This window comes from Oryx dammah, unplaced genomic scaffold (genome assembly GCF_014754425.2).
Source record: "Oryx dammah isolate SB20612 unplaced genomic scaffold, SCBI_Odam_1.1 HiC_scaffold_23, whole genome shotgun sequence".
Classification (NCBI taxonomy): domain Eukaryota; kingdom Metazoa; phylum Chordata; class Mammalia; order Artiodactyla; family Bovidae; genus Oryx; species Oryx dammah.
This window is the reverse complement of record NW_024070207.1, coordinates 79362552-79384821: the sequence shown is the minus strand read 5'-3', so window position 1 is coordinate 79384821 and position 22270 is coordinate 79362552. Positions and strand designations below refer to the sequence as shown.

At 49.4% G+C, this 22270-nt stretch overlaps 1 protein-coding gene across 2 annotated transcripts; it reads left to right on the top strand.

Moving 5' to 3' along the window:
• The first annotated feature begins 1145 nt into the window (after window positions 1-1145).
• Window positions 1146-22231, top strand: GRIPAP1 (GRIP1 associated protein 1). 2 transcript variants are annotated; one of them, XM_040265937.1, is made up of 26 exons: window positions 1146-1434; window positions 3460-3526; window positions 3669-3730; window positions 4693-4719; window positions 5514-5621; window positions 8362-8512; window positions 9320-9504; window positions 9665-9712; window positions 10394-10425; window positions 10530-10577; window positions 10715-10814; window positions 12114-12191; window positions 12396-12488; window positions 13212-13346; window positions 13732-13827; window positions 14048-14260; window positions 14392-14505; window positions 15486-15563; window positions 15648-15743; window positions 15867-15923; window positions 16037-16136; window positions 17937-18067; window positions 19549-19671; window positions 19829-19922; window positions 20724-20878; window positions 21680-22231. In XM_040265937.1, exons 1-26 carry the CDS (start codon window positions 1393-1395, stop codon window positions 21770-21772), a joined length of 2526 nt encoding a protein of 841 aa, XP_040121871.1. In that variant the 5' UTR covers window positions 1146-1392; the 3' UTR covers window positions 21773-22231. The 2 variants fall into 2 exon arrangements, with proteins under 2 accessions (XP_040121871.1, XP_040121872.1); XM_040265938.1 differs by lacking the exon at window positions 1146-1434 and adding an exon at window positions 1468-2122.
• Window positions 22232-22270: the final 39 nt, after the last annotated feature.

Genomic DNA, 22270 nt, shown 5'->3' with positions numbered 1-22270 from the left:
TTGGCCAAATCTGGTACAATTTGAGTGTCAAAGGAAATAATGATACTGATTGATTATAATCTATGGAATAAAATAAGAATGAGTCTGTACAGATCTAAACACATAAATGGGGAAGAAGAGAAAGCTCTTTCTTACAGTAGACTAATAACTAATAAATATCAAAGGAATGTTGGTGTTAGGAAATCATTGATGGATGCTGAAGTCAATAGTTCAAAAATTTTATATCTAAAAACAGGATGATAAAGGAAAGGTGGCAAAATGTGAACAACTGATGAAGCTGGCAGAAGGGTACAGGTCATTTCCTTATGGGCTTCCCTGGTAGCTCAGACAGTAAAGGACCCGCCTGCAATGCGGGAGACCTGTGTTCAATCCCTGGGTTGGGAAGATCCCCTGGAGGAGGACGTGGCAATCCACTCCAGCATTCTTGCCTGGAGAATCCCCATGGACAGAGGAGCCTGGCGGGCTATAGTCCATGGGGTCAAAAAAGGTCGGACACGACTGAGTGACTAAGCACATTTCCTTATACCATTCTTGCTTTTTTGTAAGTTTAAAATGGCATAAAATCGTTTTTCTCCTCTTCCCACTAAAAAGACAAAAAAGATAGAGAAAATAGGGCATATCCTAGTACCAGATACGTTGCTGCTAAACATGCTAATTTTTTTCTTTCCCAAATAAAAACTACTGCTTGGGTGGCAGGGTTTGCAGCGGTGGCCGGTAACCACAAGAGACGTTTATAATGCATTTTAACATTTATTTGAATGTTCCTGATGTTTTGCTATCCTAGTTTTGTTTTTTAAGTGACGCTTTCTCGTTTGATTCACTGCCGTTCTTTCCTCACAGGTTTTTAAAATTTATTGGTGGCTGGGCCCTTTACCTAACAGTATCATGTTAAAAAAAAAAAATCAGCGTCAAATCTTTAAAAAAAAAAAAACACGCCAAGGGCTTCACAAGAGATGGGATTCCCTTTTTGGGGTCACCCGGAGGAGGGCCGGAACAAGACACGCAAAAAGCTTCCGCTTTCATTTCCACAGTAAAGCCGACTATCTTCCTTAAAGGAGTACCGCGGAAGCGCGATTTTCGGTCGGCAAACACTTCCCTAGCGACGAGTCCCATGACACAGGAATGTCACAGTGTCGCATCACAATGAGTAGTCTAATGATAGCTCAAAAACCAGATCTAATGACCTGGATTCTGGTAAAATACTAAACAGCAATTCACTTAACCGGCCAGTTTTTTTTTTTCTCTTGTCTCGGTTTCCAAAACGCTGAACTTCCGGAGTAGACTCCTCCCCCTCTATTCCTGCCCGGTGGTTTGGTCCGACACAATTCTACTGACAGGAGAGACAAACCGCGTCGGCGCAGAAAGCTGTTGGGGGGGTGGGGGGGGAGGAACATGGCGCAAGCTCTGTCAGAAGAGGAGTTTCAGCGGATGCAGGTACCGCTCGGCGGGGAAAAGCAGGCTAGGCGACGGGGGTGCGGGGGAGAGAGAGATTGTGCCACCGGCTTTGAGCAGGGGTTGGTTGTGATGGACCTTGAGTCTAAGGGGTCTGGAGAAGGGAAACTGAGGCTCCGAATGGTGAGACTACTGGATTCCGAGAAACTGTTGGGCTCTCAGCAGTTGGATTCTGTTAGCCTTGTGGGTGGAAGAGAGATCTAGCGTGGGTGATACCTTACTGAGACTTGGAGGGGACGAAACCTTTGGGCTCGTGTGGGGGACACCCTAGGTGGGCGATTATATTGCTGAGCTTTGAGGGAAGGAGATCCTGAGAAGGCGAAACCATTTTGCCTGGAGAGGAAGGAAGCGGGCGTTGGGTTGTTTGCGTCATGGTGGGGGGAGCCCTGGAGAGGGCAATACCATTACTGGTGGGAGGTAGACATTTTTGTGGGAGATACCACTATGCCAGGGCACTGGGGAAAGACCCCACATATTGTCATTGTTCCTGGGAGGTGGAGCTTCTGTGCAAGGGGTGGTACCATTGGATGATTAGGGGTGATCCCAATAGGGCTGGGGTGATGAAGGCCCTGAATGGGTAATACCATTAATCCTTGTTGGAGAGAGAACCAGAGGAGGTGAAAGAGTGATACCCTTGGACCACGTGGAGAGATCACCGGGCTCTGGGAAGGTACCCTGAGTATTCTGACCACTTGATTCTTTTGGTGGGGCTCAGAGATGGGATGAAAGGCCAAAGGGGGCCCTTGTTGACATAGTTCGTTACTGGGGAAGACCATTGGATTTTGTGCGTGGGTAGACTCAAGGGGGGATACCCTGTGTAGGGTCTGTGGGAGGACAGGAGGAACTCCAAGTGAAGACATAATCCATTCGTCCTTGAATGAAGGAAACCAGTTGTCACTGTGTGAAGGACCCTGAGGGTGGAAGGGCGAGATAATTGGACCATAAAAGGGGAAGGCCCCTGTAATTTGTGCATACGGGTTATCCCATGTGAGTAAGGGTAATCCACCTAACCCATCCAAGGCCTTGTGGGGAGAAAAACCCTGAAGAGTATAGGTTCATCTCATTGGATCATGACTGGGAAGATCTTGTGTGGTGTAGGAGACCCTTGAGTGAGGAAGATTGATTCCATTAGTCATGAGTGAAGGGAAAACCACTGGACTCTGATGGATAGAGACTCTTAAGTGGGTGACAGGGGTGTTCTCATTGGATCAGGAGGAGAGGGTCCAGGAGTGGACAGGGGCAGGAAAGGTTGTATAGGGGCCAAGCCCTCTCCCCTTTAGCAGACCATCCAGGGATGGAGTCTAGTGCCATGGGAGAGAGGGAAAGGTCCTGGTGCTGTAAGGGATGGTCGTTCTGGGAAGAACTGGCCTCAGTGCCCTGCAGGGCTGGTAGGTAGGGATATGCTGTTTGGAATGGCCCATACTTCACTTGTCCTCGATTCTTGAAAGGGATCTGGACATTTTGAGAGCCTTGCTTGTGGGGACCCCGGGCAGCCCATTTTTACTCAGTGAAATTGGTCATAATACCAAGCCCTCTTCCCTTGGGAAAGAGGGAAGAAGGCAGTGCCCTGCCCCCTACTCAGGCCAAGAGGATAGACAGCACCTCTGATAGAAGACTGAAAAGAGTTTAGTGTGTGATGAGGCCAGCCAGGGTGAGGAGGCCAACTTCATCCTGAGGGCACGGAGAGCCATGGAACACACAGGAACAAGAGATGGACTGGGTCAGCACTGTGGCATCGCCTGGGGTCATAGTTGGACTGAAAGGGGAGAGGTGGAGGCAGCAGGGAAATGGGCGAGGCTGGCAGTGGTCATAAGTAGAACCGGAGAAGGTGGGACAGGGGCTGAGTGGCTGGACTCATTTGGGATGCAGCAGGCACAGGTCTTAAGAGTGACTAAAAAGGCACAAGAAGGGCAACAGGGTCTCTGGGGCTCAGAGGGTTGGTTCCCTCCTCATGAGGGTAGGGGGCACATTCCTGCCAAGTCATTTCCCTCCATGCTTCCCTCTCAGGCTCAGCTACTAGAACTCCGGACAAACAACTACCAGCTTTCAGATGAACTACGCAAGAATGGTGTTGGTGAGCCAAGAGGGTCTCATTAGATGGGGGTGGCTCTGGGGAACAGAGGCCAAGGGGGAAAATACCTCAGAGGCCTGGCAGAAAGACCTTTCAGCTCCTTACCACTGACTGAAGCTGAGACTCCCTGCTTTCCCCACACCAGAACTCACCAGTCTTCGACAGAAGGTTGCCTACCTGGATAAGGAGTTCAACAAAGCTCAGAAGGTACCTCCCTCCACCTACTCACTCACCCAGGTTTCCCTGTAGCCATCTGACTCATTCATTTGTCCAGTGAGCACCTGTAGTGAACCAGCATGTAACATGTTGTCATTAGTCATTCAGAAATTTCTCATGGAATTCTCCTTTGTTTGGTAATTTTATCTAATTTTGTTTAATTCATTGATTAATTTTAGTTTACTCTTAATTCATTTTTAATTTCAACTACTTATTCAAAATAATCAAATCTATCAGTAAGTCACCTTGACTCTGCCTTCTGTCCTCCACTCACATTCCTGCCTTGTGCTCCTATTCCCCACCCCATCCTGGTCCTGTTGGTAAAGTGAGACTAAACCTACCTCTCAGATCCTTTGAAGGTGAGATAGCATATAAGCTGTCATGGCCCCTTAAGGCATTCAAGGCCCTTCTTTGTCTCTTTCATCACTGCTCTGTCCCCAAGCATAACACAATGTTATACATAGTATGTGCTCCATAAACATTTGCTAGATGAAGGAATACAGAATGCAGAAAGTCTGGCAGTCAGAAAGCTGGGCTTCTCTGTCTTTGATAGGGTGCTGATTTCCCAAACTGGCAGTGTCCTCAGCTGCCCAGCAGAGTAACAGCAGTTTCCATGGTTCTTTGGAGGGATCCACATAGATATGTTTGGACAGATGTAGCAATGAAGCCATAATTTCTGAGCCCAGAGATCCAGCCTGTGAAGGGTTAAATACTATGACCCGTGAAAAGCTCAAGAGCTTAGAGGAAAGGGTGTAAGCAGGGTGCTCCTTACTCACTGACTTCATTCCTTTGGGCTATAAATTGTTGCGTGAGTTCTGTGGTTATAGACACCCCTATCCCTCAACCCCTGTTATCATTGTGCCCCCTTGACATTTGCCACAGTCTCTTCACACCCTAGTGAGGGAGTCCATCTCTGTTCACCTTATCTCTCTTCCCATCCCCCTCACCTTTAGGCACTGAGCAAGAGCAAGAAAGCTCAGGTAAGGGGACCCCTGGGGGGTAAATGTGTCTGGTAGACTGCCTTAGAGGGATGTTTTGGTATGCTGGGATCTCCTTGCACTGGCCTTTCTTTCTCTGTGTGTGCACTTGCATCTGTGACTGTCTCCCAGCCATGTGTTTTTGTGTCTGTCTTTTGTGTTCCTGTTCTGTCTCTCTCTGTGTGTCTTTCTCCCTTTTTCTTTATCCTCCTCTCTGAGCCTCTCTCTGTCTCTGTCTTCCTGTTCTTCTTGGACTCTTGTTTCTCTCCCCAACCTTCTCTTTGTCTTTCCCCCACCTGTTCCTATCTCTGCCATTGTTTCATTTCTTCTTTCCCTTTCTTTGTCTCTCTTGACTCCTTTTTCCTTACTCCCCTGTTCCTCTCTCTTTTCCTGGTTCATTTCTTTCCCTGACCCCTTCTCTCTGTTCCATCCTCCCTCTGTTGATCTCTTTGTTCCTATCTCTCCATCGTCCTACTTTTTCTTTTTCTCTCTCTCCCCCTCCCCATCCCTCTCTCCTTCCTCTCTAACCTTTCCCCATCTCTCTGTTTTCTTTCTCTCCAATTTCTATATACCCCTCTTTTCTTCTCATTCTCTCCCCTGTCTTTTTGTCCCTCCCTATCTCCTCTTTTATTCCTCCTTATATCTCTCTTTCCCCTTGTATCTCCTGATTTCACCCATCCCATTCTCTGTACCCTGTGTTCTCCCCTCAATGTCATTTTCTCCATTTCTGTTTCTTTGCCCTATTGCTCCATCCTTTCTACCCTTGTTGGAGACCCGGCTTACATCTGCCACTGCAGGAAGTCGAGGGGCTGCTGAGTGAAAATGAGATGCTTCAGGCAAAGCTGCATAGCCAGGAGGAGGACTTCCGCTTGCAGAACAGCACGCTTATGGCTGAGTTCAGCAAGGTGCAGGTGCCCTGGATAATTGAGGGGGGGGCGCGAGGGGTAGGGACCACATGGGCTATGGCTGGAGGGCTGCTGAGGGTGGTTGGACAGAGTCTGGCCCTGACTCACTGTCCATGGTGCTGAAACACGGCCTGGAACTGTGTTGGGGGGCAGTGGTTTGACAGATGGGACCACTCACTGCTGGGATTAGAAGGCCACAAGCCTTAATGTCAGCTGGTTCTTGACCAGGTCACTCCTTTTCTTTGAGCTTCAAGTCTCCTGGTGTATAGTTTGGGGCTGGTGCTATGCAGCCCCAGGTTACTGGGGGGGTCTTAGGTAAAATTCTTATGCTTAGTATGGGATGGAAAGATGTTTAAGCTGCTTCCCTTTTCTCTTCTAAGTTTTTAGTGTCTTTTAAGGGGAGAAGTCTCATGGCAACGAAATAGGTATTTCCAAGGCTCTACCTGAGAATGTAGGGCTCGAGACTTCAAAAAAGAAAACAAAGCAAAGTATGTTTGTATGTAGGTACGATACCAGAGGCAATTTAGTAAGTAATAGTAAAGATCTAGAAGGCCTCGATTAAACTCTCAGCTCTGCCGTTTACTAACTGTAACCTTGAACAATTCACTTAAGCTCCCTGTTTCTTGGTTTGCAAATGTTAAAATGGAAAAGCTGATAATGACAGTACCTGCCTGGCAGGGCTTTTGTGCGAACTGAATCAACTAATGTCTGCAAACCACTTAGAACAGTCTTGCACATAGTATCAGCTTATGTTGGTGTTAGCTGCTGATAATACTTTTATTAGTTCATTTTCCCTCTAAAATATTTCTTGACTATTTAAAAGGTTTATCCTATGGCCTTGCCCTGCCTCAGCCCTTACCACCTATTACCTGGTCTATTCCCACAGCCTCCTTGCTGTTTCCTCACTTCCAGCTTCTTGTACCAGGCCTGGTCTAAAGAGTGTTCTGACCTGCAGGTCTTACCACATTGCTCCTTTCCGCAATACCTCCCAGTAGGTCCTTGTCCCCCAAAATTCAGAACCCCTGGTGCTACATAACAGCTGATGTCATTGCCTCACTTTTCACTGCTTCCTTCCTCCAGCCTCAATGGTATCATGGTTCTTGCTGGGTGAGGTGGGGCAGTTATTCCTCCAGAAATCCAGCTTGTGTTTCTCAGCACCTGCCCTGAGCTAGGGACTGGGCCAAGTATAGAACCTCCTTCACACTCCCCCTCCTCCTTCTAGAAGCTAAAAGTGCTCACAGGGAGACCTGAGTTCAAGGTCTGTCTCTGCCACTTATTTGCCAAGATATTTCAGCTCAGTTGTTTCTTCAACAAATAGTTACTGAGCCCCCACTGTGTGCTCTGTGTTCTGGAAATAGTTGTAAGCAGTACAGAATAGTCTTCCTTCTTGGGTAGCTTGTATTTCTGGGAGTGGAATGGGAGAAAAGATGATAATATAGTAGACAAATAACAGCACTGATAGTTGACAGTTATATTGGATTTACTGTGTGCTGGATCCTATTTGGGCTTCCCTTGTAGCTCAGGCAGTAAAGAATCTGCCTGCGATGCAGGAGACCTGGGTTCGATTCCTGGGTCAGGAAGATCCTCTGGGGAAGGAAATGGCAAACCACTCCAGTATTCTTGCCTGGAGAATCCCATGGACGGAGGATCCTGGCAGGCTGCAGCCCATGGGGTCACAAAGAGTCAGACACGACTGAACGAGTAGGTCCTGTTTGTTGTGCTTTACATTATTCACTCGTTTAATTCTCTTGGCAAAACGATGAGGTATCATTACTGTTAGGAAAACAGTCCCAGAGAGATGATAAAACTTGTGCCAAGATCAAATGGCAGAGTAGAAATTCACATGCAAGCAGTCTGGCTTTGGAATCTGTGCTTGTGACCCTATGTTATGAAATAAAATTTAATTGTGAATCACAATTTATGATTCAAAATTTTTCAGAGATGTAAGAAACTAAAATCATATTAGGTAAATTTAATTACAGTTTGTGCTAAGTAAGAAAGAAGTGAACAAAACACCTTGCTAGCAAGTATTATAGTTTCTGTGTTGGGGAATATTACTTGAAAGGTGACATTTGAGCAGAGCACTGGTGGTTGCAAAAAAGCCAGTCATATAAAGAACTGGATGAAAGGAATGGTGTTTTGGGTAGAAAATAGGCCAGGCAATAAAATAAAAATTCTCTGTAGGCCTCAGTATTCTCATCTGAAAATGGGGACAAAGGATCTTGTCAGGTCTACTGTCCAGTAGTTGAACAGGGGGCTGGCTTAGTTTGATTTGCATTGTATTCTTCATGAGCTCTCCCAGGGCTAATGATATGGAGCTGTGGGCAATACTGACCCTGGAAATGCTCTGAAAATTGTCTGTGGTGCCTTGGCTCCCAGATGCAGATTGCTCCACAGAAGAGGGCTGGCAATGGGGCCATCCATGATGTTGACATCTGAGACCAGCAACTTGTAGAGGAGCCTGAGGTCTTGAATTGTGACTGTGAGGTTGGGCATGGGCAGGTGGAAAATTATTCTCAGTATTTTCAAATCTTCTGTTACTCTTTCATTTCACAGCTGTGTGAATTTGAGGTTGTTTAACATCTGTGCCTCAGTATCCTTATCTGTGTAGCCTCTACATCACAAGGGTGTTATGGGGACTAAATGAATTGTAAAGTACATGGACCAAGTGCTATGTATATTTCAGCAAATGCTGTTCTGATTCTTTGCTTTTCTGCCACCTCACCTGTCCCCTGCTCAGCTCTGCAGCCAGATGGAACAGCTGGAGCAGGAGAACCAGCAACTGAAGGCTGGGGCTGCCAGGGCAGGAGCTGCCCAAGCTGGGAGCCTTGTGGATGGGGAACTACTGAGACTGCAGGCGGAGAACACAGCCTTGCAGAAGAATGTGGCAGGTGTGTGGACACCCTGTTGGTAATGTGGGAACCTTGGGGCTTGAGTCAGGTGTTGTCTTCCCTCAGAGAAGGGACAGGCTTCAGAATCAGGCTTGCCCCTGCCGTGAAGCAGTGTGATGACTTTGGACAAGCCATTTCACCTCTCTGAGCCAAAGCTTTGTCATCTACCAAGTGCATGCACCTGGAAAATTGTAATAGAGATAAGATGTGATAATCTTTCTGAGTTTAGTTCAGCACCTGATACCTGGCAAGTGATACAGATTAGCAGCTTGAACATCAGAAAGGTGTTTGCTAAATGGAGAAAGGGAAGGCAGAAGCGTTAGGAAGATTCTGAGCCTAAGTTGTCAGTGGGGTCTGGGATGAAAGCTGAAAGAAAGCTTCATCGAGTGTGGGAGTGTCCTGATATGTGGACTTTTGGAGAGCAGCTGGGGCTTGTGGGGTGGTGGGTGATAGTTTGGTGATCAGGAGGGAGACTTCGTAGAATGTGGCTGGGGATTAGAGGTTGTAGAAGGATTCAGGTAAATGGAGGAGGGTGGGTATCACCATCACCTTGGAAGACTGGGTGGGGCTTAAGGATGGTACTGGGTCTTGGGAAGCTAACTTGGGCTGATTTGATGGTAGATAGGATTTCTGTGGTTGGTGGGGCTTAAAAGATTTGTGAGAAGTGGGGGCTGAACCTTGATTTTGTAGGCTTGTGACCATTGGAGCAGAGTTTCTGCTACTGAAAGCCAGTTCTCCCTCTATTTGAGGTGAGTTGAGGGTCTTCAAAGACTACCTCATCCATCATATGTCTGTTCTGCCCACTAGCCCTGCAGGAGCGCTATGGGAAAGAGGCTGGGAGGTCCCCAGCTGCCAGTGAGGGTGAAGGGGACCTCCCAGGGGGCCCAGCTTCCCCTGTTGTGGCCCCCATGCCATTGGCAGAAGTGGAGCTGAAATGGGAGATGGAGAAGGAGGAAAAGAGATTGCTCTGGGAGCAACTGCAAGGCTTGAAGGTGAATCTGGGTCTGTTGAGGCTGGGGTGCCAGAAGGCAGGTGGATGCCCTAGCTCTGCCTGGTGATCTTGTGGGCTGATGGATTAGGAGGGTAGGGAAAGGCACAGGCCCTACCTCCTGCCTTGCTGATAACAATTCCCTCCTTCATCCATTCTGGCAGACCTTGAAGCAGGCTGAAACATCCAGGCTGCAGGAAGAACTTGCTAAGGTGGGGCTGCTAAGCTTTCCCTGGACTTTGCCCTCACCCACTCCCTGCCTGCCATGCTTCTGTTAGTAGGATAGAGGGGCAGAGTATCTCCTCAAAGCCCAATTTCATCATCTGTGAAATGCAGAGATACACATTTATGTCACAGATATGCTTTCAATATGATATGCGCTAATGTCCCCCTGTGTCTTGTGCTTGGCAGGTCCCATCCCATTCTTTTGTGTCCTCCCAGTTCTGCTTGTTCATTCATCTGTCCATCCATCCATCCAAGCATTTATAGACTGCTGGCTCTTAGGGACTTGAGACCCAGTGGTGAGGCAGCTAATTATGATCCTGCTTTCCAGGACTCCCAGCCTAGCTATTCTATGATGTGGCCATCAGTCAATAGATTGGGGGCATATGTTGGGCTTTGGAGCCAGAGGAGCTGCGTAGAGGTCATATTTTTGCTGCCAACCAGCTGCCCAACCAGATTACTTAACTCTTCTGAGACTGTTTCCCCATTTGTAAAGCCAGTAGTGTTCACTTCTCAGGACAGTTTTGAGGATTCTGTGAGGTAACATAAGTAAATTCCAGTTTCCAGAAAGGCCTTAGTGGAAAGTGTCTGTAAACATGAAGTTAATTTTTGTCTTTACTAATATTATTCTCATTGTTATCACTTGTCTGTAACCCCTTCCCCAACCCCAGCTCTCTGAGAAACTGAAAAAGAAACAAGAAAGGTAAGTTTCTTTTTTTCAGAGCTGGGGAGGAAGGGGTTTGGGGGGATTAGGGAGGAGCTTGACTAGTGGAACTGATCCATATACATCTATCTTTCTGTCCCTAGTTTTTGCCGTCTGCAGACAGAAAAGGAGACGCTATTCAATGACAGCCGGTAACTACCAGGGTTGGGGATATTGGTGGATAATATGGCAGTGCCCAGCATGATTAGCCGAAGATCCTGGGGCCAAACTGGGAGACTGGGCCTCGGGCTGTGGTCAGCACTTCTCCGCCTCTACCAATCACCCCCAGGAACAAGATTGAGGAGTTACAACAGCGGAAGGAGGCTGATCTCAAAGCCCAGTTGGCTCGCACTCAAAAGCTGCAGCAGGAGCTCGAGGCTGCCAATCAGGTGAGGGGCTGGTTTCTGAGATCACTGGGACAGGGACAGGGCTGCAAGTCTGGAGAGCTCTGAGGTCCACGGAGGCTAGCTGGGGAGTCTGATAGTTCCTGTGTTAGAAATATAAGGACTGAATGGGTCCTGGACCCCCTAGGAGCTAGGAAAATGGAAACTGGGGAACCTTGAGAGCCCTAGGGGTTGGGCTAGGACTCTGCATGAATCAAAAATCTCAGAGGGGCTGAGGACTAGAGGGCTGTGTGCCACAAGTGTGGATGAATCTGAATTGCTAGGGTATTAGAGATAGGAATCTGAAGAAATCTGTGGTCACTGGACTGGGACCAGAAATTGGAGTGAGTCTGAACTCTCCGGAGGCTGGGTAACTTTTAGAACTATGGACACAGCTGGGCCTGGAGGCTGAGTGCATTTGAGACCCTCAGAGCTTGGGAGCTGGTTTGGGTCTTGAGACACCTGGGTATTTGGATCATGTGAGCTGGATGGTCCTGAGACTCCTGGGGGCTGTGGATAAAAAACTGGTGAGTCTGAGACATCCAGAGATTGGAGCAAAAGTCTGGGGAGGTTTGAGGCTCCTAAGGGTGGGAGGCTGGGTGACTTTAAAGTCTCTAGGCTTTCCTTTAGAGTGAATGTGTCTGAGGTCCCTTGGACTGGGAGATATAGTGGCTGTGAGTCCAAGGCCCCTCGGAGCTGGGGACAGAAGTCTAGATAAAGCTGGGTCTTCAGTTAGCTGGGTCTAAAGATCCCCAGAGACTGGGGGCAGGAGTGGCAGGTGAGGTGTTGGTCTGAGACCTCACCAGGAGCTGGAAACTATGCAATTGTATCAGTTTGAAACTTGAAGGATCTGGGGCTGTGAGTTTGGGTGGGTCAGAGACTCTTGGGGACTAGGGACATAGGAGTTGCATGTGTCTAAAACCCCTGAGGGTTGGGGTCAGGAGTCTGGGTGAAACTGTAGTCCCTGGGAGTTGAGCGTGTCTCAGAATCCTGAAGCCCCTGTGCTGGACTCTGGGTCAACGTGAGACCTCGCATGGTTGGGGGCTGAGTGAATTTGAAATCCCTAGGACTGTAGGTATTTTCTGAGGTGCTTAGTACTGGGATGTATACAGGGGTGTATGAGGCCCTTTGGGATAATGACCTAGATAGAGTGTGGGTGAGCCTGAGATCACTGATAGCTGGGTAGCCCCAGACCCTCAAAGCTGGCAACATGCTTCCCCCTTCCATAGAGGAGGTCTGTATGGTTATACGTACCCCAAGGGAGGCTGAGGTCTAGAATGGGCTCCCTTGATCTGGTCCCTACAGAGCTTGGCAGAGCTGAGAGATCAGCGGCAAGGGGAGCGCCTGGAGCATGCGGCAGCTCTGCGAGCCCTACAGGATCAGGTATATTGTACTGAGCGGGCTTGGGGAGGTAGGGGTGAGGGCAGGTTGAGTGGGTACTGTGCAGGCAGGCAAGGACCCAGGGGTCCTGCTCCCCCGGTCGTGGTTCTTGTGGGTGTGTGTATGTGTGTCCTTTCTTTCTTGGCTGCGGGTAGGTCCTGTCTTCCGGTTCTGGACCCACTCTCACTTGTTGTGGGGTGGGGCTAGGTGTCCCTCCAGAGTGCAGATGCGCAGGAACAAGTGGAAGGACTTTTGACTGAGAATAATGCTCTGCGAACTGGCCTGGCTGCCCTGGAGCAGGTACAGGATACATGGGAGTCCATGCTGACCCCTCCCTAGTTCCCCCGTCTCCCTCTGCTTATGATCCACACTGGGCTAGGCTCGCCTGGACTTCATGCGTCTCCTGCCTCTGCTTCTGTTTCATTCTCAGCTTCTTTCTCTTGGCTTCCACCCCTCTTCTCTCTGGTCCCCCATCTCTGCTTTTCTTATATTCTAGTTTCTCATTGGTAAAAAGCCAAGAAGTGTACTAATCTTAAGTGTACATTCAGTGAATTTTCCCTGTCTGTATATTTATCTATCTCCATGCAACCACCACCCAGAGGAAGATATAGAGCATTTTCAGCATCCCAGAGGCCCCTATTACCTCTTTTCAGTCAGTACTTCCCAGAAGTAAGCACTTCTCTGACCTTTAGCAACATAGATTAGTTTTGTTTGTTCTTCAACTTCATGTAAATGGAATCAGACACCCAATCCTATGTCTGGCCTCTTTCTTGAAGCATTCTATCTGTGAGGTTTATCCATATGTAGCACTAATCTGTTTTGCCATCTCTGTGTACTGTTTCATTGTATGAATATACCACATTTGTCCACTCCCCTCTTGATCACTTTGACTGATTTTCTTTTTGAAATTCTCTCTCTCCTCCTGGTTCTCTTTTCACCTCTCTCCCTGTCTCCCTGGGAACATCTAGTGACTGGCCCCTCGGGTCTCTTTCACTCCACTCCTATTACCACCATTCTTTCCAGATCCAAACAGCAAGGACCCAAGAACTGAATATGCTCCGGGAACAAACTGCTGGACTGACAGCTGAGTTGCAGCAGCGGCAGAGTCAGTATGAGGACCTCATGGGACAGAAAGATGACCTGAACTGCCAGCTCCAGGTGACACCTCTGGGTTGCACCTGTCTCCTCCTAGTTCCCTAGTTCTGGCTCAGTGGAACTTCCCATGAGGTGCGGTGGGAAGACCATGGAATCAGGCAGACCTGGGTTCCAGTATGATTCCCAAGCTTACTAACACCAGTGTGTCCCAGACCAAGTCATTTCACTTGAGATTGAGCCTCTTCAGTTAGTTAGGATAGCCAATCTGATTTCATAATAGAAACCAGAATAATGGTGGGAGAATTAATGCTGAGGAGCAGCTAGGGGTCTCTGCATGTTTCTAATCTAGAAATGGAGAGACCATCATTCACTTGACCAGATGTATCTTGGGTGACCAGCACCTCCTGGGGTCTCTTTATCAAACTTACTCCCTTTGTCTCCACATTAGGAGTCATTGCGGGCCAATAGTCGGCTGCTGGAACAACTCCAGGAACTTGGGCAGGAGAAGGAGCAATTGATCCAGGAACTACAGGAGGCTCGGAAGGTGGGCAACACTGAGGGGGTCGCCCAGACTGCAGGGGCACAGGTGATGTGGGCCAACCCAAGGGAATGCGAGGGGGCAGAAAGTAGCCAGTTCTATGAGGAGGGGTAGGTGGCTTAGCCTGGTCAGTGAGGCTGGGGAAGAGGTGCACTTTGGCTTGTTCCTTTGCCCTTATTTGGTTTTGGAGAGGAGGTTGACTGGCGTCCTCCTGCCTGGCCACCAGAGTGCTGAGAAGCGGAAGGCCATGTTGGATGAGCTGGCCATGGAGACGCTGCAGGAGAAGTCCCAGCACAAGGAAGAGCTGGGAGCAGTGCGACTACGGCATGAGAAGGAGGTGCTGGGGGTGCGGGCCCGCTACGAGCGTGAGCTCCGTGAGCTGCACGAAGACAAGAAGCGGCAGGAGGAGGAGCTGCGTGGGCAGATCCGTGAGGAGAAGGTGGGTGGGTAGATGATGGTGCTCTTCTGCCTCTAAAACCTGGGGAGTGAAGCACTGCTGATGGGCCAGGGGGTGGCATGGGTGAGGTTCCCACTTCTCCACCTGGCCCATGGTGGCCGGCTGTCTCACAGGCCCGAACACGGGAACTGGAGACTCTTCAGCAGACGGTAGAAGAACTTCAAGCTCAGGTACACTCTATGGATGGAGCCAAGGGCTGGTTTGAACGGCGCTTGAAGGAGGCTGAGGTGAGTTGGTACCTGAGGATGCTCTGAAGCTGGTTGGGAGTGTACCCATGGCAAACCAAGGGACCAGGAGTGGTCAGGCCCTGGAACTTTCTGAGATGCTCTGGACTTGAGCATCCTCACCGCACTCCCTGGCTCAATGGCACCCCTCTGGAGGGGAATGGGTCATGGTCATCAATCAGTAGGGCAGAATGTCAGCTGTGCAAATTTGAAAAGGCACCTCTTCCTTCTTAAACTGTGCTTCTGTCAGGAATTTATTGTAATACAATCATTCTACTTTTGTTCCAACCAGAACTTTTACTACTATTTTCTGGAAAACTGATGATAGTACATAAGAGGCTGTGTCACATGGCAGTGAAGAACATACAAGCTGGAGCCAGTTGTTTGCCTGGGTTTGAATCCTGGCTAGGCTGCTTTCTATTATAGCTGTGTGGCCTTGGACAAGTTATTTACTTCTCTGTGGCCGGTTTTTGACATCCATAAAAAAATGATAACAATAATATTTGCTGTCTAGGTACTATGGGAGGGTTCTATAAAATGAGGTAATATATATAAAGTCCCAGGTGGCGCTGATGGTAAAAAACCTGCCTGCCAATGCAGGAGACAAAAAGATGTGGGTTTGATCCCTGAGTCAGGAAGAGCCCCTGGAGGAGGACATGGCAACCCACTCCAGTATTCTTGCCTGGAGAATCCCATGGACAGAGGAGCCTGGTGGGCTACAGTCCATGGGGTTACAAAGAGTTGGACACGACTGAAGCGACTTAACATGCACAACATTCCTGGCATTCAGTAGTGCTATGTTATGTTTTATTAAATAAGATGTAAATGCAGATGTTGGTCCTCGATGTGACACTTCTGCATCCAGTGTTCCCTGTGGGAGTGTCTTCTCTGCACACCCAGAGGCCCACTGCAATCCCTTACCCTCCTTACTGGGCGTGATGTTCTCTGGGGGGCTGTGGTCAGACCTGGGACTTGTCTTGTAGGAATCTCTGCAGCAGCAGCAACAGGAACAAGAGGAAGCCCTCAGGCAGTGTCAGGAGCAGCACGCCAGTGAGCTGAAGGTGCCTATTGTATGACGGCATTTCTCTCTGGTGAGAGGACTGAGGTTTCCCAGGCCTTGGCCTGAGCTGCCTTCTGCTTTGCAGAGCAAGGAGGAGGAACTACAGGGTGTGCAGGAGCAGCTCCGACAGGCCCAGGAGGAGCGGGACTGTCACCTGAAGACCATCAACAGCCTGAAGCAGGTCCCTGGTCCCTCCTCAGCCCTTGAAACACCCTGGAGATCAGCATGCAGTGGTGGGGCAGGGAGGGAGCACACTACAGGCAGCCATGCTGGCACCCACAGCCACGCTGTCTCTCTCCCACAGGAAGTGAAGGACACCGTAGATGGGCAGCGAATCCTGGAAAAGAAGGGCAGTGCTGCGGTATGACAGCACATGCTTGGGAGGCTTTCACGCGTGGCCCACTCATGCCTTGTGGTGCCCCCACCTGTGGGCCCACCAGGCCTCAGCCCCCCTCTTTCTGCCTTTCCCCACAGCTAAAGGACCTCAAACGGCAGCTGCACCTAGAGCGGAAACGGGCAGATAAACTGCAGGAGCGGCTGCAAGACATTCTCACGAACAGCAAGAGCCGCTCAGGTGAAGGGCCCAGAGCACAGGGGAGGCTGAGGTGTGGGGAGGCATAGCCTGGGCCTGAAGCCTGGGGCCGCTTCCTGTACTTCATTCTGTAGAGCACTCCTGTGCGTTCTGTCCCTTTTGAACTTTGTCTTTTACCCTTTCTCTGCATCTCTCCCTCCTGTTTCTTTCTCTCTGCATTCTCTCTCTGGGCTCTCCCTCCTTTTTGCTGTGTCTCTTCTGTTTCTATCTCTCTGCCTCCTCATTTCATCTCTATCTGCCTTTCTCTCCCAGCTTTCCCTCTCTAGTTCTCTCTTTTTCTCATCCTGCTCTTTTCTTCTCTCTGTTCCTTTGTCTCTCTCCCTCCTCGGTCTCTCTCATCTGTCTTTGTCTCTGTGTCCTCACTACCCCTCATACACTCCCACACCTCACCTAGTATCTCTCAGTCTCTTGTGTTCATTCTCTCATTCTGTAAATATGGACTGAGCCCTCACACTCACATCTGGGGTTCCTGATAGGAACCCCCCGCCCCAAGTCTCAGTCCTCCAGAAGTTTCCTGTTGAGCTGGGGAGACAGACTTACAATCAGGTAGCAGAACTACCATGTGATCATTATGCAGTTAAAGTCTACATTATTTCTGCCACTTAAGGCAGAAGATAAAACAGAAAAATTTGAGTTGCCTCAGACTTTTTTTTATTTTAACAAAGAAATGGCCTAAAACTATGTTTAAATAAATAAGTTGCAGTGATGGCTCTGGTGTATTTCCTGTATCACAAGTGAGAGAAAACTTGCTGCCTGTCCCTCCCCAGCCACCCTGCTCTTGCTGGAGATCCTTGGCTTGTTGTGTCAGCCCCCCTCCCTGAAACTCAGAAGCAGGTGCAGAAATAGAGGCACATGCTTAGTGTATTTCAAGTGATCTGTCAAAAATGGGTGTGCTGCTGCTACTGCTAAGTCGCGTCAGTCGTGTCCGACTCTGTGCGACCCCATAGATGGCAGCCCACCAGGCTCCCCTGTCCCTGGGATTCTCCAGGCAAGAACACTGGAGTGGGTTGCCATTTCCTTCTCCAATACATGAAAGTGAAAGATGAAAGTGAAGTTGCTCAGTCGTGTCCAACTCTTAGTGACCCCGTGGACTGCAGCCTACCAGGCTCCTCGTCCATGGGATTTTCCAGGCAAGAGTACTGGAGTGGGTTGCCATTGCCTTCTCCAAAATGGGTGTATTTCTCACCAAATCACTGTCTCACTGAGGCACTCGGTCTCCTGAAGTTACCTCTCTTTATAAGGCAGGACTTTTATTTCTTTCTGTTGCGAGTTGGTGTACAAATCAATAAACAGATTCAAACTGTGTGCCATACGTTCTATTTGTCCATTAGGAAAGTCAGATTTGGGTGTATGCCTATGAGTCTATCGCCATCTTTCCTCTCTGTGTCACTACTCTGACTTGTGTCCTAAACGAGCATCTCTGTTAGCCTCTATCATCTGCTCTGGCTTGCTGTCTATCTGGGGTCTCCTCTCTGCACGTGCAGGTGCTCCTGTGCCCTCTCCAGCTATGGTGTATCTTGAGTCTGAGTGCATACGCCAGTTTATGCCCATTTGTGCCTGCATCGCCTCTTTCTCCCCATCTTCACCTTTGTTTTACTTCTGGTGTGTGTTTGCCTAGAGAAACAGCTCTTTTTTCTGTTTCTGCCTTTCCCTACCCTACTGTCTGCATCATGCCTGAGTGTCTCTTTGCCTCTCTCCATCTCTGTCAAATCTATTTCTGCCTCTTCCTGCCCTGGGACCCTGGGGGATTGGGGCTCAGATTTCTCTTCCCTCTCTGCCCAGGGCTCGAGGAGTTGGTTCTCTCAGAGATGAACTCACCAAGTCGGACCCAGACTGGGGACAGCAGTAGCGTCTCCTCCTTCAGCTACCGCGAGATCTTGCGGGAGAAGGAGAGCTCAACTATTCCAGCAAGGGTAAGGGGCAGGGAAGAACCTATAGCCCCAGCTTCTACCCAAATTCTGGGCCCAGCACACATATATTCTTGTCAAGTTTTCCTCAAGCTCACAAACTTGGATACAGATTGCTAAATGGAGGATGAACAAATTATTTTCTCTGACCCTCTGTTTCATCATCTCTGGGCTAATTCTACCTTTCCTGGTGCCATAAAACATGTGGCTCATAGTAGGTGCATTATCCATGTAGGAGATCCTTTTTTTCCCCAATTCATAGTTATCATTTATTATTGTCGTCTATGTCAGCTTCCTTGCCAGACCCTTATATTTGGAAATAACTTCCTTTAATCATTCTATAAGTAGTTTGTGTACATTGTAGAGGGGCTTCCTTGGTGTGGTGGCTCAGTGGTAAAGAATCTGCCTGCAGTGCAGGAGACACAGGAGACCCAGGTTTGATCCCTGGGTTGGGAAGATCCCCTGGAGGAGGGCATGGCAACCTACTCCAGTATTCTTACCTGGAGAATCCCCTGGATAGAGGAGCCTGGTGGGCTACAGTCCATAGGATCACAAAGAGTTGGATATGACTGAAGCAACTGAGCATGCATGCACATACATTGTAGGAAAATTAAAAAAGACACAGCAAAGATTTTTTTTTAATCCAAGGAAATCACATCTTTACCATCCAGAGATCACCACTATAAATTCTTAGTTCATACCCTTCTAGACCTCTGTCTTTTTTTAAACCTAAATAAGATTGCAAGTAACCAACTGATCTCTACCATCCTAATTGGTAAATGTTCAAGTGATGTGGGTTTGATCCCTGGGTCAGGAAGATCCCCTGGAGGAGGAAATGTCTACCCACTCTAGTATTCTTGCCTGGAGAATTCCATGGACAGAGGAGCCTGGTGGGGTATATTCCATGGGGTTGCAAAGAGTTGGACACAACTGAGCACTCACACATCTTCTGTAGTACTTTGACCTTAATCAGATTTCTTTAGTTGGTCCCCAAATGTCCTTTATTGCTGGTCTTATGAAAACCAGCATTCAATTTCGAGCATACTTGTTGCATCTGGTTGCTTTATGTCCCTTAAATCTCTTGAATCGAGTGTGATCCCTCATTTTCATGACATCAACCTGTAGAAGAGACCAGCCCAGTTAACCTGCAGAAAGTGTCCCACCTTTGGGATTTTCCTGTGGGCTTCCTGGTGGTGTCATTTAGTTTGTTCTTCTCTCGCCTGATTCTCCTGCCAACTGGGAGAAATCAGGGGCCCCAGGCTCTCCCTTCATAATCTCAATATGTCTATACTGTGTGTGGTGTGATGGTTCCTGTCTCCCTCTTTAGGCAAAGGGGGATCCAGAGTCTCTGAGGGTGCCAAGACTTGTCTATAGTTTGCAACCCCAGTTGCAAAGCCCACCCCCGGCTTGGTTCTCCTCAGTCCCGGATCCTATCTGAGGTGACAGTACTGAGCCTGGGCTGGCCTCTCCCTTACTCTTCCCTGCAGTCCTTATCCAGCAGCCCTCAGGCCCAGCCCCCACGGCCAGCAGAGCTGTCAGATGAAGAAGTGGCTGAGCTCTTTCAGCGCCTGGCAGAGATGCAGCAGGAGAAATGGATGCTGGAGGAGAAGGTGCCATCTGCTTGCTTGTCCCTGCTTGGCCTTCCTTGGCAAGGAGGCTGGGGTGGCAGGAGTTGGGGGTGGAGATGGGGCAGTATCTGGCCAGGTCCCTCCTCCTGGGTGAACATGCTGCAGTTTAGGGTCTGAGGTGGGCTGGGCCACCCTGCAGGTGAAGCATCTGGAGGTGAGCAGTGCATCCATGGCAGAGGACCTCTGCCGGAAGAGCGCCATCATTGAGACCTATGTCATGGACAGCCGGATTGGTTAGTGCTCCCTCCCCAGCCCTCACCCCTCATCCAGCCCCTCACCTGCCCCTGCCTTCCCTGCCATCCAGAGCTGTGGCCTCTCTCTTCTGATGGAATTCACCGAAGTTATTGCATAGACCACAGGTGGTGGAGTGGGGAGCCAGGCAGGCCAGGACCTTATTGCCTTCCTCTCTACCCCATCTCTCTTCTCGGTTCCTCCCTCTTGTCTGAGGCTCTGCCACCCTCCTATCTTGAGCGTCTTTCCTTCCCATTCTTCTTTCTCCTCCCTGTGTTTCTTCCCCTGCTTTCTCTCCCTTCTCTTCTTTCTGCCTCATCCCCGCGCCCCTTCATTATGGCTCACTGTTCCTACTGCCTGTCTAAATGGTTCCATCTCTGGAAATTTTCATTCTCTGGATGCATAGCCCTTTTAGGGTCCTTCCCTCCTCCCTGCTCTTCCTCCCCTCTCCTCCTTTTCCTCTTCCTTCGCCCACCCCCATCTTTGTTTCTTTTGTCCCTTTCTTTCAGACCTTCTCCTCTCCCTGTTTTATTAAACCTTAATCAGAACAATACCACTTGACACGTGCTGAGAGCTGACTGTGTTGCACACAATCATAGGCATTTTTCCATGAGTTAGTTCTTATCCTGATTTCTCAGGGCTGCACAGCTAGTAAGTGAAGCCAGGGTCTCACATGGCAAAGCCTCTGTCCCTCCATTAGGCTTCTCCTCCCATTCTTCTCCCCTACTCCCTGTTTCCCTCTTTCCTGTTCTGTTTCTGTCCGTCTTGGCCAAGGGGGTGGTTCTCAGCTTGGGTCCTTGCAGATGTATCTGTGGCAGCAGGCCACACAGACCGCAGCGGGCTGGGCAGTGTCCTGAGAGACCTAGTGAAGCCAGGTGACGAGAACCTTCGGGAGATGAACAAGAAGCTACAGAACATGCTGGAAGAGCAGTTGACCAAGAATATGCATTTGCACAAGGCAAGTGTGGCCTACCAACCCACCCCTTTGTCTAGCCACACAGCCCCTGGGTCATCTGCCAGTTCCCCCTTCACCTACCCCATCATCCAGTCAACGTACTCACTCTCAGTTTTAGTCTTTCACTCTTCCTTCTGTCCTTGTATCCATGCACTAATCCAGTCATACACGTTCAGCCACTCTCCCATCAGCCCACCAACTCTTTGCCCATCTGCCTTGCGACCTGTCTGATCATCTGCACATATCTTTGCATCCATTTCCTGACATCTCTCTCTCTCTCACCTAATCATCAGTCACCCCTTGTCTTGCCTTTCGCCCACCCACCCAGCAATCTGCCTGCCCACCTGTTATCCTCCATCTGTCCTCTGAACAGTTCATCTGTCCACCTATTTGCCTACCATGGATCTCCCATGAATCCACCCATGTGTCCACTCACCCACCCTGCCATCCAAGTATTTTCCCATCTCAGGGTAAGTCAGAAAGGATACAGGTCCAGCCCCTACCTTGGAGAAGCAAGCTGACTATTTAGTAGACAAGAAGGTGGTGGGGATGGGGTACAGCAGATGATCCACTCCCATGTCCATATCCCTGGCTCTAGGCACCCCTCACCCCCTCACACACAGCACACACACCTTTCCTGAGCCCAGCCCACTGCTGGGAGCTCTGGGATTTCTTCAAATACTTTCCTGTCTCAAGCTAGACATACCTGGAGATCGAGGGGATGAGATGAATGACACCCAGGCTTGGTGAGGGTGCCATTGCCTGCCACCTTCTCTGACCCCTGATGGCTCCTTTGTTTCTTAGGACATGGAAGTTCTGTCCCAGGAAATTGTGCGGCTCAGCAAGGAGTGTGTGGGGTCCCCTGACCCTGACCTAGAACCAGGAGAAGCCAGCTAAAGACCTGCAGGCTGCACCCACTCCCTTCCTTCTGTGGCTCCCAGGACACCATTCCCTTGGGCTGTGGTGGGAAAATGGGGGCTGGGGCCAATATCAAATAGGTTGGGAGATTGGACATTAAAGGGGTTGGAGGCCTGATGGCTGGTGTCAGTGACCCTGTCTTAGGGCTGAGGCCCCTGGGGAATGGGGAATCCTGAGGGGAGGGGCAGGGTTTTCTCTTCCTCCTTGGTCCTGGCTCCCAGGGGCCTTTGCCTTCATCTCTGCATGAGCTCTCCCTCCAAGAGACCAACTCTTTTTAATTTAATTTTATTTTTTAATTTATGTCTGGAAGCCTGGCTACTCTGCATTTGGGATTGGGGATGTTGGGTGGGGCATGGTCCATGTTCAGCATTCTAGCAATGTGTGTGTGTGTAACGGCTGTGCAGCCAAAATACCATCTGGCCAGATGGGCCCACCCACTCACTGTCTGCTCTGATTCTTTCCAACTATGTGGGATGT